The sequence below is a fragment of the Equus quagga genome, chromosome 3 (assembly GCF_021613505.1).
Source record: "Equus quagga isolate Etosha38 chromosome 3, UCLA_HA_Equagga_1.0, whole genome shotgun sequence".
Lineage (NCBI taxonomy): Eukaryota > Metazoa > Chordata > Mammalia > Perissodactyla > Equidae > Equus > Equus quagga.
The window spans coordinates 66,372,547-66,388,447 of record NC_060269.1 but is presented as its reverse complement, the minus strand read 5'-3'; the positions used below and the strand labels follow the sequence as shown (position 1 = coordinate 66,388,447).

Genomic DNA, 15,901 nt, shown 5'->3' with positions numbered 1-15,901 from the left:
TCAGCAGGCTTCGGTTCTGTGTTCTTCAGATCAGCGGTGTTAACAGAGCACCTTGCAGTCAAAATAAGTCTTCGTCTCTTTCCTTTGTGTCCTCTCAGAACTTCAGACTTCTTTTACTGGGCTCATGTCCCACTCTCCCAGTCTCACTGCTGCCTCCCACCACCCCACTTCTGAGCTGAGGGCTCTTCCCTCGGCATCTGCTCCTTGTTCCAGAGAACCTGGGACATTCTCAGCCTGATTCTACTGGGTGCCTTGCCCAGGAACTGTCCCTGGGACTGTTGTAGAAGAATGTCCCTAAAGAACATGCTGCTCGGCCATCAACAGCTGCTTTCTGTGGTGTTTTGCTTTTTTTGAGTTTTTTTCATAGCAGATAGTAATATTTCCTATAATTTTAGAAGTATATGGTTAGGGAACTTGTCGTGACTTTTTACCTAAATAAAAAAGAAATGGTTTCATAGCTTATATGGGGTGGCTGGAATTGTACAGGTTTTTATTCAAAAAACATATTTCAAAAGTGATACGCAGAACAGTTTTTTCCTGACCGCTCTATCTAAAGTGACCTCCTTCCCCAACATACACCATATCATATTGTCCTGTTTATTTTCCCTCTTACACGTCTCATAATTTCACATTATTTTGTGTGTGTGTATGTAAGTATTATATATATTATATATGTAAACAATATTGTCTATGATATTTATATATTGTTTACATATATATATATACTCACATATGTGTAGTTCATGTATTTTTTTTCTCCCTCTAGAATGGAGCAGGAACTTTATTTCCAGCACATAGTAGATGCTCTTGACAGTTTTTCTAAAAACATATATTTAATGAATCAATCTCATGTAGATAGAACCAATGTCATAATGGCTCACACATCAGGGATTTAACTCTTAAAATGATTGGAGCACAAATATAGTTGGTCATTAGTTTAGTTCAGTTACAGGAAGTTCTTACTGAAATCCAGAATAATGGTTTAATTTTTCTAGGTCCAACATTCTGAATAGTCTAAGAATTTTCTGGGGAAACAGATTTTAAAACAATGTTTTACATTTTACTTTCCAATATCCCTTATTTCTGAAATTACAGTTATTTCTCTGTCCGTAGTTCACTCCTGCATTTTATAGAGTGCCTACTCTGTACCAGCTCCTAGGGATACAAATATGAGCAAGCTCCTTGTCCTACAGCTGCTTACTGTCTAGGGGGAGAGTCAGATGGGCCAAGATGGTCCTGGGTTCTGAATGCTGTGATAGGAGTTAATTTCAGGAGCTGTAGGAGGGACAAACCCAGAGTTAGGGTTTCAAGGAAGAGACTTCTAAGTTGAGACTGAAGAAGTCAGAATTAGCAGTTGGCAGAGGGGGTGGGAGTGGGGTGTGAGTGAGAGAGAGATAAAGATGGGAGTAAGTTTGGGGGAAGAGGACAAGAGTGGTTCTGGGTGGAGGAAGTAACATATTGAGAGGGTCTGGAGCACCTGGGAGAAATGGACATAGTTTTACACTGAAGGAGCATAGATTTTTGAGGTAGAGATTGGCGTACAATGCAGCTAGGAATGTGGGCATGAGCCAAGATAGGAAGGGGCTTACAATGTGATCTACTCTATCTGGACTGTGGAAATCACTGGAGGGTTTTGAACAAAGGAGGGACATGGGCAGAACTTTAGGGTGCGTGGATGATTTGATGTCCTTATGAGTTAGGACCAACCATCCAACCAAACACTTGCTTATCTGTTTCTGAAGTTGCAGTAGAGGAGGGAGTGGGAGTGGATCAGACAGAGCCATCCCTAGTAATATTTTAAAAAATCCCCTCAAATGCACAGCTTACCGTATGGCAAAATTAATTGGTTATAGAACCTTAAAAGAATGACGTCCAGGGGCCGGCCCTGTGGCCCAGTGGTTAAGTTCACGTGCTACACTTCGGCTGCCCAGGGCTTCACTGGTTCGGATCCTGGGCGCAGACATGGCACCACTTGTCAGGCCACGCTGAGGCGGCATCCCATATGCCACGACTAGAAGGACCCACAACTAAAATACACAACTATGTACTGGGAGGATTTGGGGACAAAAAGCATAAAGAAAAAAAAAAGAAAAATGAAGTCAAAAAATGTTCCCATTCTCCATCAAACTTCTTTTGGGTTCTTTCCTCCACCTCATTTTTCCATCGTAGAACAGCAAGGTCACGCTCTTCCGCCAGCTGCAGAAGATGACGTACAGCCTGATCGAGTGGCGGTCCCAGATCCTGTCTGGAACACTCCCCAAGGACGAACTGGCAGAGCTCAAGAAGAAGGTCACAGCCAAAATCGATCATGGAAACAGGTAAACCAGGGATGACTTTCCGCTGAGAACCTGGAAAAAGACGGGCAGCTTCGTGCTCACCATGAACTTTTGATCTTGGAGTTGCCAAAGAATAATGCTTGCTGCTCTCTTTTTGCCTTGGGAAACAGTTAATTTTGTTGAAAAACAATTTGGCAGCACCCTCCACGGGCCAGACCGTGTGCTGGATCTCTGGTCTCCAGGAGATGACAGATGAACAGGGAAGGTGGGCTTGGCTGGGACTGACTTCATTGCCAAATAAACTGAAGGCACTGAGCATCCAAGGCCGACCTTTTTGGAGACCTGGAAAGCTCTCTATTTTTATTCCAACAATGGGTTTTAAGCCAGTATCAGACTCCTTCTCTCTCTTTCTCTCTCTCTTCCTGTAACTGGGGCCATTTTTTACAGTGCATGAAAACCAGATTTGCCAGAATAGTAAAACAATGTTTTTAGCCTGTTGATTATATCTCCAGTAACTTCTAAGTTCATTGCTTCATCAACCTGCTGACTAGCTGAGGCAGATATGTAGGTTCCAGGTACTACTGCCTTTTAGAAAAAGAGACGTTTAGTCAATTCCTCAAAATTTATGGTGACCTGGGATTCATGGCTCCTGACCAGTTCTTTTTAAAAGACCGTTGGTTCCTCAGTTTTGGTTAATGACCCATTTGACATATAGTCTCATTTTCTACATTTCTTCAACTTGAGCATATGTGGTTTATTTTTTCTTCCCCTTTTCCCTACTTCTCCAACTTTAGGACTCTTGTATATACTTCAGAGAACTCTACAATACAGCTCATTATCCTACTCATTTAAGTGTTATGGACTCTGACCGCTGTATTCAGAAATAGCTGGAGTAAACAGCCTACAAGATTCAGATTCCACAATTATTTATGAAATCTCTCCTATGTGCAGTTCACGTGTATTACTTAATTATAACCTTATGAGGTAGCTGTTATTCCCATTTTATGGTTAAAGAAACAGACTAAGTGAGCTTATGTGATTTACTTTCACGTCACATAAGCGGGAATGCTTAAATTTGAACCCAAGACTTTCGATTCCCTGTCGAATGCTCCCTTCTTAGGGTTAAGAATTAACAGTTCCCTCCCCCGTCACTTGTCCCTTCATAGGAGTGCTGGAAGACTCTTAAAAAACAGCTAGGGTGGGATAAAGCAGATCCCCACTTGCACATATGCTGCCTCTGTGTTGTTGGGTCTTGTCACAGTATGGCGTTGGCCTGGAGGACCCTGATCTCTGGCACAGGATGTTAACATCCCACAAACAGCGGAACATGCCTGCCTTCCCATTCCAGCCCTTGGAAGCAGCTCAAGAAATTAAACTGCTCCATCAGTGCATCAGTGATTCAGTCCCTGAGCAGCCAACAAGGCCCCATCACTCATGAGTCTGGGTGGCCTGTGCATCTGGCTGCCATGGAAAGGAACCTGCCAGATTAAATCAGTGGATAGAGATGCAGGGAGAAGGGAAATTAGGCATTTTTGCTTTCTTCTCAAAGACTTGGCATGTTTCACTGTTATCCCTGAGTTTTCTTGCTGTTTGGAGATCCCTACTCCCAAATTGGTGCCTGGTGCCTGGAATGTACATTGCGCATTCAGATAGCAGTATCCTCTTTTCATCATGGTCTCCAACTTCTTGGAACTAAGGAAATTTTTTCTACTTCTGTGTGCACATTGGGCATAAAAGACTTGGTGGAGGTCGTGAAGACTTGGTGGAGGTCGTGCCGTAAAGAGACCATATAGCTGTTGCTATTCCCACACAACACTCAGAGCTACATCTTAACACAACCCAGTGTTTTCTTGTGCCACTTGTTACAATAAGAGCTAACAGTTGTTGAGAGTGTGTCATATGCTAGATATTGCATGCTTTACATGCATTATCTCATGAAATTCTCACAGCAACCCTGAAGGGTAGGGAATGGTTACAGATGAGGAAATCAGGACTTTGTAAAATTAATTACCCAGATTCACCTTGCTAGCAAGTATTAAAACCAAAATTCAAATCCTGTCTGACTGACATCAGAGCCCATGCTCCGAGATGGGTTATGAGATACAACAGCCAGGACTTACTTCATGGATCTCCTTTAAGACAGTCTTGAATTAAGTACTGTCCCCCAAACCTGTACTTTTAAGGAAATCAAGGCAAGCCCCCAAATATTTGTGCATTGGTCTTTCATCGTTCCTATGCCAAACGGCAGACGTTAGAGGAAAAGTCTGTGGTCAGAGGAATCTGGTCAGAGTCACTGCCAATTTTTCCTTTCCTGTTGAGGTTCTGTGGACCAGATTACTTTGCATATCATGATCCGAGTTTGGTTAACATCATGTTTTCTAACATTGTTGTTACATGGAAAGGAGGCAGAAATTGAAAGGAGAAAACCCAATGAGCTGTTCTTCCAACCTTCGTAGCTATGAATCCTCTGGGTTCTTTCATGAGGGCTCTTTAGTAGAGTCTGTTCCTAATAAGGAGGACTAGCTGACCATTTCTTTCTTTCTAGAATGCTTGGGTTAGATCTAGTAGTGCGAGATGACAATGGGAACATCTTGGACCCAGATGAAACCAGCACCGTTGCCCTTTTCAAAGCCCATGAAATGGCCTCAAAAAGGATTGAGGAAAAGATCCAAGAAGAAAAGGTACACTTCCTCAAGTGTGCAGCTTTTGGCTACTGAGGTTCCATTTTTGCTTTTGTTTTTAATGAGAGAAAGGTAGTCATTGACAACAGAGGTAGAAATGTTGTTTAGAAAATCATTCATCTCCTCATTTGCAAAGCAGAACATAACAAAAAGAATGAGGTTGCTATATATGTTCTGATAGGGAAATATTGGAGAAATATGTCTTAGAAAAAGCAACATGCAGAACAGTGTGTATAAAGCACGATTATTTGTGTTCCGAAAAGGATTATACATACATCTGTGCCTGCATATGTGTAGACTAACTCTGGAGTGATAGACAAGGAATTGATAATTAATCAATGCCTCTTGGAAGGAGAGCTGGGTGGGGGGGAGCCTTTTTATTGTGTTACCTTCTGTATTTGGTAAATGTATTTTAATTTCCAAAATGAATAAAATAATATTTAAAAATAAAGTGTTTGAAGATTTTAAAAGTAGTAATTGGACATTAAATAAAAATTTTGAAAGTACAGAAAAAGAGAACCAGAAAAAAGTCACCCATGGTATCACTGCCCAGACCCAACCATGTTGACATTTTGGTGTATATTCTTCTAGTCTTTCTGTTCCAATGAGTAAAGGTTTCCGTTTATTTTCTTTAGTTTGTCGTTTTTATTTCCTTAGCACAAGTTGTGATAACATTTAATTATGTGTCTGGATGCAGTGGCTAACCGTGCCCGAGGGTGAAGTCCTTCTGGTGGAATCTCTTGTTTGCAGTGAGAATTATGCCTCAAAAGAAGGATAATGAATCTTGATTTTTGTGGTTCATCCAGAAGCCACTGTGAGAGATGACAACATCTTGAAGCTACTAAACCCATGACTTATCAACTTTAGACAGCATTTATTGAATTCCTGGGGTCCAAGGCCCTGAACAGGACAGTGTTGATCATCTAAGTAATAGTGATTATATTTTGCTCACTTGATCATTTGTCCACTTACACATACTTTCTTCTCAGTAAGTGCTTCTCCTTTAGGGTGGTAATTATATTTGTCCCCATTTGCAGGCCAGTGTCTTTGTCAGTATCTCCCATTTGCTAAAACCAAGACACTTTTCCCTCTTTTCCTCTGTGTTCAGTCAATACTGCAGAACCTGGACTTGCGGGGCCAGTCCATCTTCAGCTCTGTCCACACCTACGGCCTCTATGTGAACTTCAAGAACTTCGTCTGCAACATTGGGGAGGATGCAGAGCTGTTCATGGCCCTCTATGACCCGGACCAGTCCACTTTCATCAGGTAGTGGAGAGCCAGGTCCTCTGCTGTCGACCTTGTGAAAATCCCAAGCCTCCACTGCCCCCTAACTGGGGAGTTCTTTGCTAGATTAAGAGGGGAAAGTGGAGAAGATGGGGAGGATTTCTAGGCAGTAGAAAATAAAATCCTTTGGGCTGCTAAGGCTTTCTGTATGGCAGCTGAAACAGTGCAGTAACGGTTTGTGTAGTCCTGGGTCTTAGAAATCACATGAAACTCATCAGACCATGGAGATAGGAGCAAAGAATTGAAAAGACTATAGGGGGCAGGGAGGGAGGGATCAATAGGTGGAACACGAGGATTTTCGGGCAGTGAAAGTATTCTGTATGGTACTTACTGTAATGGTAGGTACATGCCATTTACCTCTGTCCAAACCCACAGAATGGACAACACTGAGTGAACCCTCATGTAAACCATGAACTCTGGGTGGTAATGACGTGTCAGTTCATTGGTTGTTTCAAAAATACCACTCTGCTGGGGGATGTCGCTAGTCGGGGAGGCCGTGCTTGTATGGGGGCTGGAGGTATATGGGAAAGCTCTGTACCTTCCACTCAGCTTTGTTGTGAACCTAAAACTGCTCTAATAAAATAAAGGGTATAAAATTTTTTTTTTAAAAAGGCTATAGGGAATGATAATGGACTTTGTTCAGTCCTATAGTCATGCTACTGCTGAGCAGCTAAGAAAACAGACATTGTTGAGAAGGTGGTTGAAAGTAATTACTGACAAACTGTTTTTTTCTAAAATAGAAATTTTGAGTGTGGTGATGTGGATTTCAGTGGATGGATTTGGAATGATTTCTATAATTTTATAATTAAAATTATATTCTTGATTCATCAAAGCTGAAACTTTTATGCAAAGAATTTGAGATGGAAGACAGACCCCAGGCGGAATCTGCCATGTCTGTGCCCATGTTGAGCAGTGTTTGTCCTGGGTCTGGACGGGGTGTGCCTCATGGAGCCGGGCTGCAGCAGGCACACTTCTGGAGAGACCAGAGAGTGGGCAGTTGCGCCGTCTCAGTTCCTGTCTGTTCTGCATTCACGCCTGCCTGATGAAGTTAACCGAGCTGTTCTGGAGCTTCCTTTTGCCCTCTGAAATCCATACTGAGGGCAGCTCCATCCCGTTAGTCCCTCATTAAGAATAATTGTTTTTCCTCCACCAGTGAGAACTACCTAATTCGTTGGGGCAGTAATGGGATGCCCAAGGAAATAGAGAAGCTTAATAACCTTCAAGCGGTCTTTACTGTAAGTCTTACCTTATGTTTAATAATTTTCTTTGTTTATGATATTAGCAGATACACATAATAAGTATGGGGAAAACATAAAAAATGAAAAAGATGAAAATAAAAATCATCACAATCCCCGTGGCAGCAGTAACCCACTCATTTGTTCAACAAATAGTTGTCAAGCACCTATTAGATGCCAGGCACTGATCCAGCACTTGAGATGCATCAGTGAACACATCAGAGAAACATCCCTATTCTCAAGGAGCTTTTGTCCGAATGGGGAAGATAGTAGTAAACAATAATCAAAGGAATGAGTAAATTGTACATGATGTTAGAAGTCATAAGAGCTTTGGGGGGATTGGGAGTTTCTGAGCTGGGGAAGTGTTGCTGTTTTGAATAGGTGGTCAGAGCAGACCTCTGTGAGAAGGAGCCCTTTGAGCAAGAACTGGAATTTGATGAGGGGATGAGCTACGCAGAAAAAGGGGAAGAGCATTCTGGACTGAAGTTAGCTCGGCCAAAGATGGGGTCTAGACTTTTTTATTTGCGTACATTTTAATGGACTTGCCCCCTCCTCCTCTTCTCCAGGGTAGGAGGAGTGCTGCTGTGTGTGGATCAGGAGCGAGGCAGTTATTGGCCTATAGCTTCTGGCTTGGCGACACTGTCTCTCGGGCTGGGAACTTTCTTGGGGCTCTCTCACTTTTTTCTGACATCGATGCTTGAAACGCCCCAGAGCTGCTGCCACCTGCTCTGAGGAGCCTGGGTGTGGAGCTTTCCCAGCTCCCAGTAGGCCTAATGGAGATGCTTTCTTCCTTGTCTCCCTTTTTTCCTTAATCCCACACCCATATTTTATCTCCTTATCCCCTTACCAGAGGATCAGAGTCTCAAGTAAAGCACCTAAGGAAGTGATAGGAAGGAGCAGTTCCAGTACAGGCTTAGCGTTCATTCATTCACTTATTTATTTCTCCTTATTATTATTCATTGCTTCTGTTAACTTCCCACTGCTGGGTCAAGCATGATCTGATTACTGTCCCTGCGCTGAGCCATCTGTATCTTCTCCATCTGGTAAATGTAGAAAGACAGAGCTTAGAACTCTTCCCAAAATCTCCTCCAGCACATGGAGTATCACCTCAGTTATGAGATAAGCGAGTTTTTCCCTCAAATCAGAAGGCATTTATCAGTCAATATGTACGTTAAAAAAAAAATTTTAAAGGTATTATTGAATCTTTGGTCCATCTTCTAATCAATGTCATTCTGGAATAGCTGCAATTCATCTCCCGTCCTCCACTCCCCCTACCAATTAGGATCTACTTATATGTAAATTTCATGTCCAGCTCTTTCAATTAAATAAAATGTGGTGACCGTTTCCTTAGTCATTAAACATTCTATAGAAACTTTCATTTATAAATGATTGCATATTATTAAATAATATTAGTGTGCCATATTTTATATAACCAGTCACCTAGAGTCTTTATCTTTCTTTTTTAATTTTTTTTTTTTTTTTAAGGAAGATTAGCCCTGAGCTAACTGCTGCCAATCCTCCTCTTTTTGTTGAGGAAGACTGGCCCTGAGCTAACATCCGTGCCCATCTTCCTCTACTTTATATGTGGGATGCCTACCACAGCATGGCTTTTGCCAAGCGGTGCCATGTCCGCACCTGGGATCCAAACTGGTGAACTCCAAAGTAATTCTTGATTCAGTAAAAAGGCCTTGGACAGCTGTTTCATGAAAAGAATTTGAGATGCGATTAAATTAGTGCTGATGTTAAAGTGAATGAGATACGTGAGTTCATTCATGGGTTTACTCGCCCATTCTTAAGAATACAAACAAGGGTAGAACATGAGCCACAAAAAACCAGAGACATTTCATCTGCGTATCTCCTATTAATCAAGATACACCCAGAGCCCTCGATGGATACGCTCATAGAACAGATGAATAATTACAGAAAGCAGGACGTGTACATTTCTGTGTGATAGTTGCCTCACAGGATTATCTGGAAGATGCAATGAAATATCACCAGCGTGTGTGGATACCCAATAAATGTCAGTGTCATGGAAGTTTTAATTTCGTTTGACAGTGAAATACATCATATGCTGAGATATGTCCTGGCAGGACATAAAGTAGCAACAACAAGTATCCTGATTTTTAAACACCCTGCTTAATTGATAAACGAGAGACTTCAGATTGAATATGATGTGATTTATAAATTTGAAGTAGGAACTGGGGAATGAAAAACGTCCTTTTTTGAATCTGGTCAGTTTTCTCTGATGCCGTGCTAGTTCTTGGGTGAGCAGGGAGAAGAGGGGAGTTACTCTGCTATTTCAACTTCAGGAAATGTGCTCTGAGTGGTGTTCTGTTGTAGAGTGAAAAGAAAAGAGAAATGAAGGTGACAGGGTGACAGAGCGTGACCTCCTTCTGCGTGCTCTCTGCCCCTTTAGGACCTCAGCAGCACAGATCTTATCCGGCCCCGCATCAGCCTCGTGTGCCAGATTGTCCGGGTGGGCCACATGGAGCTGAAGGAGGGCAAAAAGCACACCTGTGGCCTCCGAAGACCTTTTGGAGTAGCAGGTACAGAAAGACCCAGAGACAAATGTAAAATGGTGCAGCCACTGTGGAAAAGAGTGTGTCGGGTCCTCAAAAATTAAGCATAGAACTTAGGATCCAGCAATCCCGTTCTGGGTGTGTACCCAAAAGAAGTAAAAGCAGAGATATTCGTACACCTGTGTTCATGGCAGCACTATTTACGATAGCTAAACCTGGGTGTCTGTTAACAGATGGGTGGATAAACAAAATGTGGTCCATCCATACAATGAAATATCATTCAGCCTTAAACAAGAAGGAAATTCTGACACATGCTACAACATGCATCAGCCACGAGGATATTATATTAAGTGAAATAAGCCAGTCACAGAAAGATAAAGGCTGTACGATTCCTAGAGCATCAAATTCACAGAGACAGAAGGTAGAAAGGTGGTGGCTGCCAGGGACTGAGAGGGAGAGGAGAGTGGGGAGTTAGTGTTTAATGGGGACAGAGTTTCAGTTTGGAAAGATGAAAACATTCTGGAGGTGGAGGTTGGCGATGGCTGCACAACGATATGAATGTACTTAATGCCACAGAACTGTACATGTGAAAACGGTTAAAATGGTAAATTTTACATTATGTATATTTTACTGCAATAAAAAAAATTTAAAAGAAAGATAGAAAGAGAGGGGGGGAGGAAGGCAGAGAGGGAAGAAGGATGGAAGGAAAGAAGGGAAGGAGGCAGACCCAGAGACAGTGGGAGATGAGCGTTTGCTGCCTGGGGCCGCCGGTTAGCTTTTCTCAGGTTCTGTGCCCTCCCCCAGCCCCCACTTGCTTTGTTTCTGCCTCAGTGCCCAGCACCCTGTCTTGTACACAGCAGGCGCTCAGTAAGCCTTCCACTGGAATCCTCCCTGCCTGGGGCTGCGTATTGATTTCAGTCAAATAAAATTCTCCCTGCAAAGTGGTTTGCTTATCCAGGAAACTTCCTCTTCAAAGGCAACATTGTGTTTATAACTGCTTTCAGAGAGGGTCCTTGGCTTAATTCAAACCCCACAACCTTCTAAGAGGCGCTGCATTTTCCTCTGTTGTTTATTAAATTGAGGAACTATATTTTTGGTCTTACATTGATATTATGGGCACTAAGTGGTTTTGAAAGCCACCCATGAAATGTCATAATTCTGCTCCTGGAACGAGGCCCAGAAACTCCCTGTTATCAGGGTCGACCTTGTGGGTTCTGTGGGTAATGAGGCCGCCTCCGTGTCCCGTGAGACTGTGTACTGTGCCTCCCTTCAACACCCCACGCTCCACCTGCTGCTCAAGGTCTGCCCGGCTCCGTCCCGAGGGGCCAGCGTGACTTCCTGATAGGGAATTACAACGGAATCTCAGAAAACGCAAGAGCCCTGGCCCAGGACTGTTTAGCCATCTATATGGCAATCTATTCATTGTCCCATAAAAGATATAAGGAATACACAAGGTCATTGCTGTTCAAAAGGGGCCAAAGAGATTCAAGCATGAAGTTTGAGGGTTTTGTTGCTTTTCTATTTCAGGGGTGTGTGTGTGTGTGTGTGTGTGTGCGCATGTATGTGTGTTTCTGTGTTCAGGGCATTGAGCGTGGTGGGAAAGGGGAGGAAACTAATTTACTCTAGGCTTTGATGCCGAGCATTAGTAGAGCTTAGGGGTAACTAGATGATGGCACCTGCAAATGCACTGCCAATTTTGGGGGGTCAAATACAAATTTTGTAGTATTTTTTTGTACAGTGTTTGCAGGAGTCCATTAAGGGCTGACAGCAAATTGATGTCATGCCCTGCTTTCTACACTTCCTCTCACCAACATTGTTATCTCCCAGGCCTTATGTGCTGTGTTGTTAGGGTTACTTTGAGAAGGCATTTCCTTCCTTATCCTTAGTTTTTCGTATGAGAATTGTCTCCTATTTCAGTATTTCTTTTAATCTCCAAACAGGTTATTTGGGGACTGGATTGTTAGTGTGTATTTTATGGCGAGATTGTAATTTATTAATCAAAGGATCACCTCCTGCCATGGGCTCTGCCTCATTTTGGCAGCTGTAGAGTGGCCCCCTCATTACTTCTCTAGGCAGTAGGGCATAGTTAGGTTAAATGATTTGGCCCTGTGGTCACTATTGGGTTCATACCCAGGCTTCCACGTAAAAGTTCTGACCCAGGGCAAATTACCTATCTTTCCTGTGCTCAGTTTCCTCATCTCTTAAAGTAGAGCTAATAATAATATCTGTATAAATAAGATAACATATGCAATAGGCTTAGGACAGGGCTTTTTAAATTGCTCTTCTTGTACATAAAGGAGCAAATCACAATATGAGCTTCTAGTCTGTGCTGCTGGTGCCCTGGCCTCCTTGTTCACGTGGAAACCAGGTGAGATAATGTCAAATCAAAGAGACAGTTGGCCACTTCAAGTCTTGAGTTTCTCTCCCAAGTCTTTCCTTCTGTTGACACTCCTGCCAAAAATATGTGTTCTCTGTGTCTTTGAATGCAGGCTTACTGAAAAGTAATCCTGTCTCAAGTTTCTCAAGAATTTAGCAGCTCGGTCCTATAGAATTTTTTGAAAGGGTCTGCAGGGTTGATCTGAGAAAATCTGAGCCCTGCATGAGCTCCTCATGAATTGCTCTTCTGCTGGGCTGGGGACACTGGGGCTCATCGTTGACAAAGAAATGAAAGAAGTGGCCCTGCTTGGTGTCTTTCTTCCTCCGGTGTTCTATGTTTGTGGGTCCTGTAATTTTCCATTGTAACTCGCTGAGGCCTGAAGCAATTAGTTTCTTTAATTAAGTTTCTCTCTTTCCTAGTGATGGACATTACTGATATCGTCCATGGGAAGGTAGATGACGAAGAGAAGCAGCATTTTATTCCCTTTCAGCAGTAAGTACTTTGGCATTTACCCCGGGTGACTTGGGACCTGGGTTAGCCCTTTGAATGTCTGTTAACATGGAACCAGCTGCCAGGAACCGTTTGCCCAGTTAGAGAAGGGAAGCCTCTTAGGCTGGAAGATGGTCAGATAGAAGCTGACAGAAGACGTTATTCAAAGTCCTTTATATTGGACTCCAATTTAAGAGGTGTCCGAACTTTCGTGCCTCTCTGGAAATGACTGAAGGAATATAAGGGGAAAATCTGTATCTGCGCTGGAAGCCAGAGAATGGTGCCATTTAAGTGTCAGAAATGCCAAAGTTTCTCTGTACTTTGTTGTAGGGAACAGGTATTACGGAGGACAAAGAATCACGTAAGACAGCACAGGGCTTCTCAAGCTGTAACATGCATGTGCGTCACCTGGGATCTTGTTAGAGTGCAAAATGTGATCTGGTGTGTCTGGAGTCTGCATCTAACAAGCTTCCAGGAGATGCTGAAGCTCCTGGTGTAGAGGCCACACATTGAGAAGCAAGGGTTTAGGAGGTGCGAGAGTGAAGGGCTGACTAGTCCTTGGGTTTCTGCAAGCGGAGGGAAAGCCAGCCCGGGAGTGCGTGGGAGGATTCCTTGAGGAGCTCCACTAAGGCCCGAATACTGAATTGGAGCTGGAGCCCTTGGCGGGCCACTGGAGAGCTGCTGGCAAGCAAATCTCAATCCCCATCACTTGAAGAAGTATGCGTGTGAACGTCAAGACTGGCTCTGGCAGTCATGCTCCGCTTACCCCGTGCAAGTGAGGCCAGGGATGTTGCTGGAACTGACTCCTAAGAGGGCAGTAGTGTCGGCGAGAGAAGGTGATTGTCTCAGCCAGCTCGTGGCCGCCACAGCAGATCACTATGACAAACTGGGCATTCCAGAAACCAGACCAAGGATATTTGAGTTAATATATGATTTTATTAATAACAAATAAGATTATATTATTTAAAAAATTATTTACAGTATATTAATAATAAATCAGAGGAGAAAGATAAACCATGCAAAAAAAATGTTTGAGAAAATTAGCTAACCGTTGTAAGTTAGAACCTCCTCTCATAACTTACACCACTATAGATTCCAGATGCAACACAAGTATAAGAGCCAAAATCTTCAAATACTACAGGAAAATGGAAGTTTTACATAATAGTGCCCTGGGAAGCCTTTCTGGGTCAGACACCAAAGATTCAACTAAAAAAGAAAATTGATAGGTTTAACCACACAAAAATTTTAAACAACTTATAAGTAGAAAAAATTTAGTAAAATATTTGCAATGCTTATGAAAAAGGTTAAGTATTCTTAATAAAGAAATAATAGAAGTTCATAAGGGCATAAAAAGGAAATATACACACACACAAAGAGTTGGGCTATAAATTCATTGAGAATCAATGAAATGCAAATTAAACAATGAAGTTTAGTTTTTGGCTTGACCAAGTTTTAAAAATATATACCTTATTCAGTCTTTGGTGTGTATAAAGAAACATACATTACCTATAGGAATATAAATTGTTACAATGCATTCAAAGCCTTAAAATTTTGATATTTCAAAGAATATACTCCATAATTAACAGTGATTATTTCTGTTAGTGTAACTATAGGTGATTTTGCCCCTCTTTTTGTTTAACTTTGTTTTCTATTTTTTATACAATAAATATGTATTATATATAATTTTATTTAAAATATAAAAATCCTTACCTTTCAATTTAAAGTCCAACACCTTTGGACCAGTTTCTAAACATAACAGTTTTCCCCCTCATCCAAAGGTTGTTATTAGAAATTTTCTAAGGATGCGTTTATGTAGATCCTAACAACCATATCCTGACCCGCCAAGAATATGACTAGATCAATATTTTATGTAACTTATGCTAATATGAACTAGAAAGTAACTTTCAAGTTTATGAATGCTGTTCCCAATATAAATATATACATATATTTAAAAATGCATTAAATTTAATAAATATATTAAAGCATATTATAATTCTAATCTAATATAATTAATATAATGTACTTATAATATAGTTGTATTTATATTTTGATATAATTAATATATTAATGTATTACTACATTGAATCGAATATATTTCTCATATACATATTAATAAATATTAAATACATAAATATATAGAATAAATATGAATATATTTAAATAAATAATATAAATGTATTATATTTATAATAAATGTAAATAACTTTCATATCCATGAATGTTGTTCCTATTATACATACATATATTATAGATTATTATTATATATGTATTATGTGTATATGTGTATAATATATATGTATATACGTTATAGGAACAGCATTCATGAATGTGGAGGTTATATGAAATGGGATATGATATATATGTATATGTAAATAATAGGGGCAGCATTTACGCATATAGAGTTATTCTGCTCCGTATATAATATTTAATTAGATCCAGAATAGGAGCAGTGGTGTGGATATGGACGTTATCTCAAATGCGTTTCTGTGTATCTGTCCCCGCTCTGAGGCGGCCTCTTCCTTTGACTGTGTGTCTCTCTGCTTGCTCTCTGAGCCGGCTCGGGCCCGGCAGCGTATGGAAGCAATGAGCCCTGGGATTGTCTCCACCGGATCATAATACATGCTTTGAGTGTCTGAGGAGCCCAGCCCTAATTTGATTACCGCTCACTGTGCAGCCAACAGCCACTGTGAAGTGTTCACAATGCAAATCGCAGCCTCTGGCATTTAAGTCCTAAGATTTGTGGCAAATGCTTTCATAACTTACCTCAAAAGATTTATAATGTATTGTTTTAGGAGAGTTTCATACGTGTTAGGAGAGTTTCATACGTGTATTCTGCTAGTCCATCTAAGAGAGTCATTTGCACACGGCAGCTCAGATCGTAGCGATCCCACTTTTCAGTAGCATGTTGCTGTATGTTTGCCCCTATTGTCAGGGTGCAGATCTGGACCCTACTTAGCAGGCCAGAGAACAAAACCTCCGCAGAGAAGACTGGAGACTATTGTGCTGCACCAGGCTGATGGGCAGTAACTGATGGCGCTTG

The 15,901-nt window shown here is 41.6% G+C and overlaps 1 protein-coding gene across 1 annotated transcript in view; it reads left to right on the top strand.

Annotated features, from left to right (window-relative positions):
• Nucleotides 1-15,901, top strand: part of DOCK5 (dedicator of cytokinesis 5) — a 205,718-nt gene that overhangs the window by 88,916 nt on the left and 100,901 nt on the right. Inside the window, exons 6-11 of the mRNA XM_046656390.1 lie at nucleotides 2,170-2,318; nucleotides 4,822-4,957; nucleotides 6,066-6,223; nucleotides 7,395-7,476; nucleotides 9,893-10,022; nucleotides 12,792-12,864. Coding sequence (XP_046512346.1) covers nucleotides 2,170-2,318; nucleotides 4,822-4,957; nucleotides 6,066-6,223; nucleotides 7,395-7,476; nucleotides 9,893-10,022; nucleotides 12,792-12,864 — 728 coding nt within the window. The remainder of the gene's footprint in view (nucleotides 1-2,169; nucleotides 2,319-4,821; nucleotides 4,958-6,065; nucleotides 6,224-7,394; nucleotides 7,477-9,892; nucleotides 10,023-12,791; nucleotides 12,865-15,901) is intronic.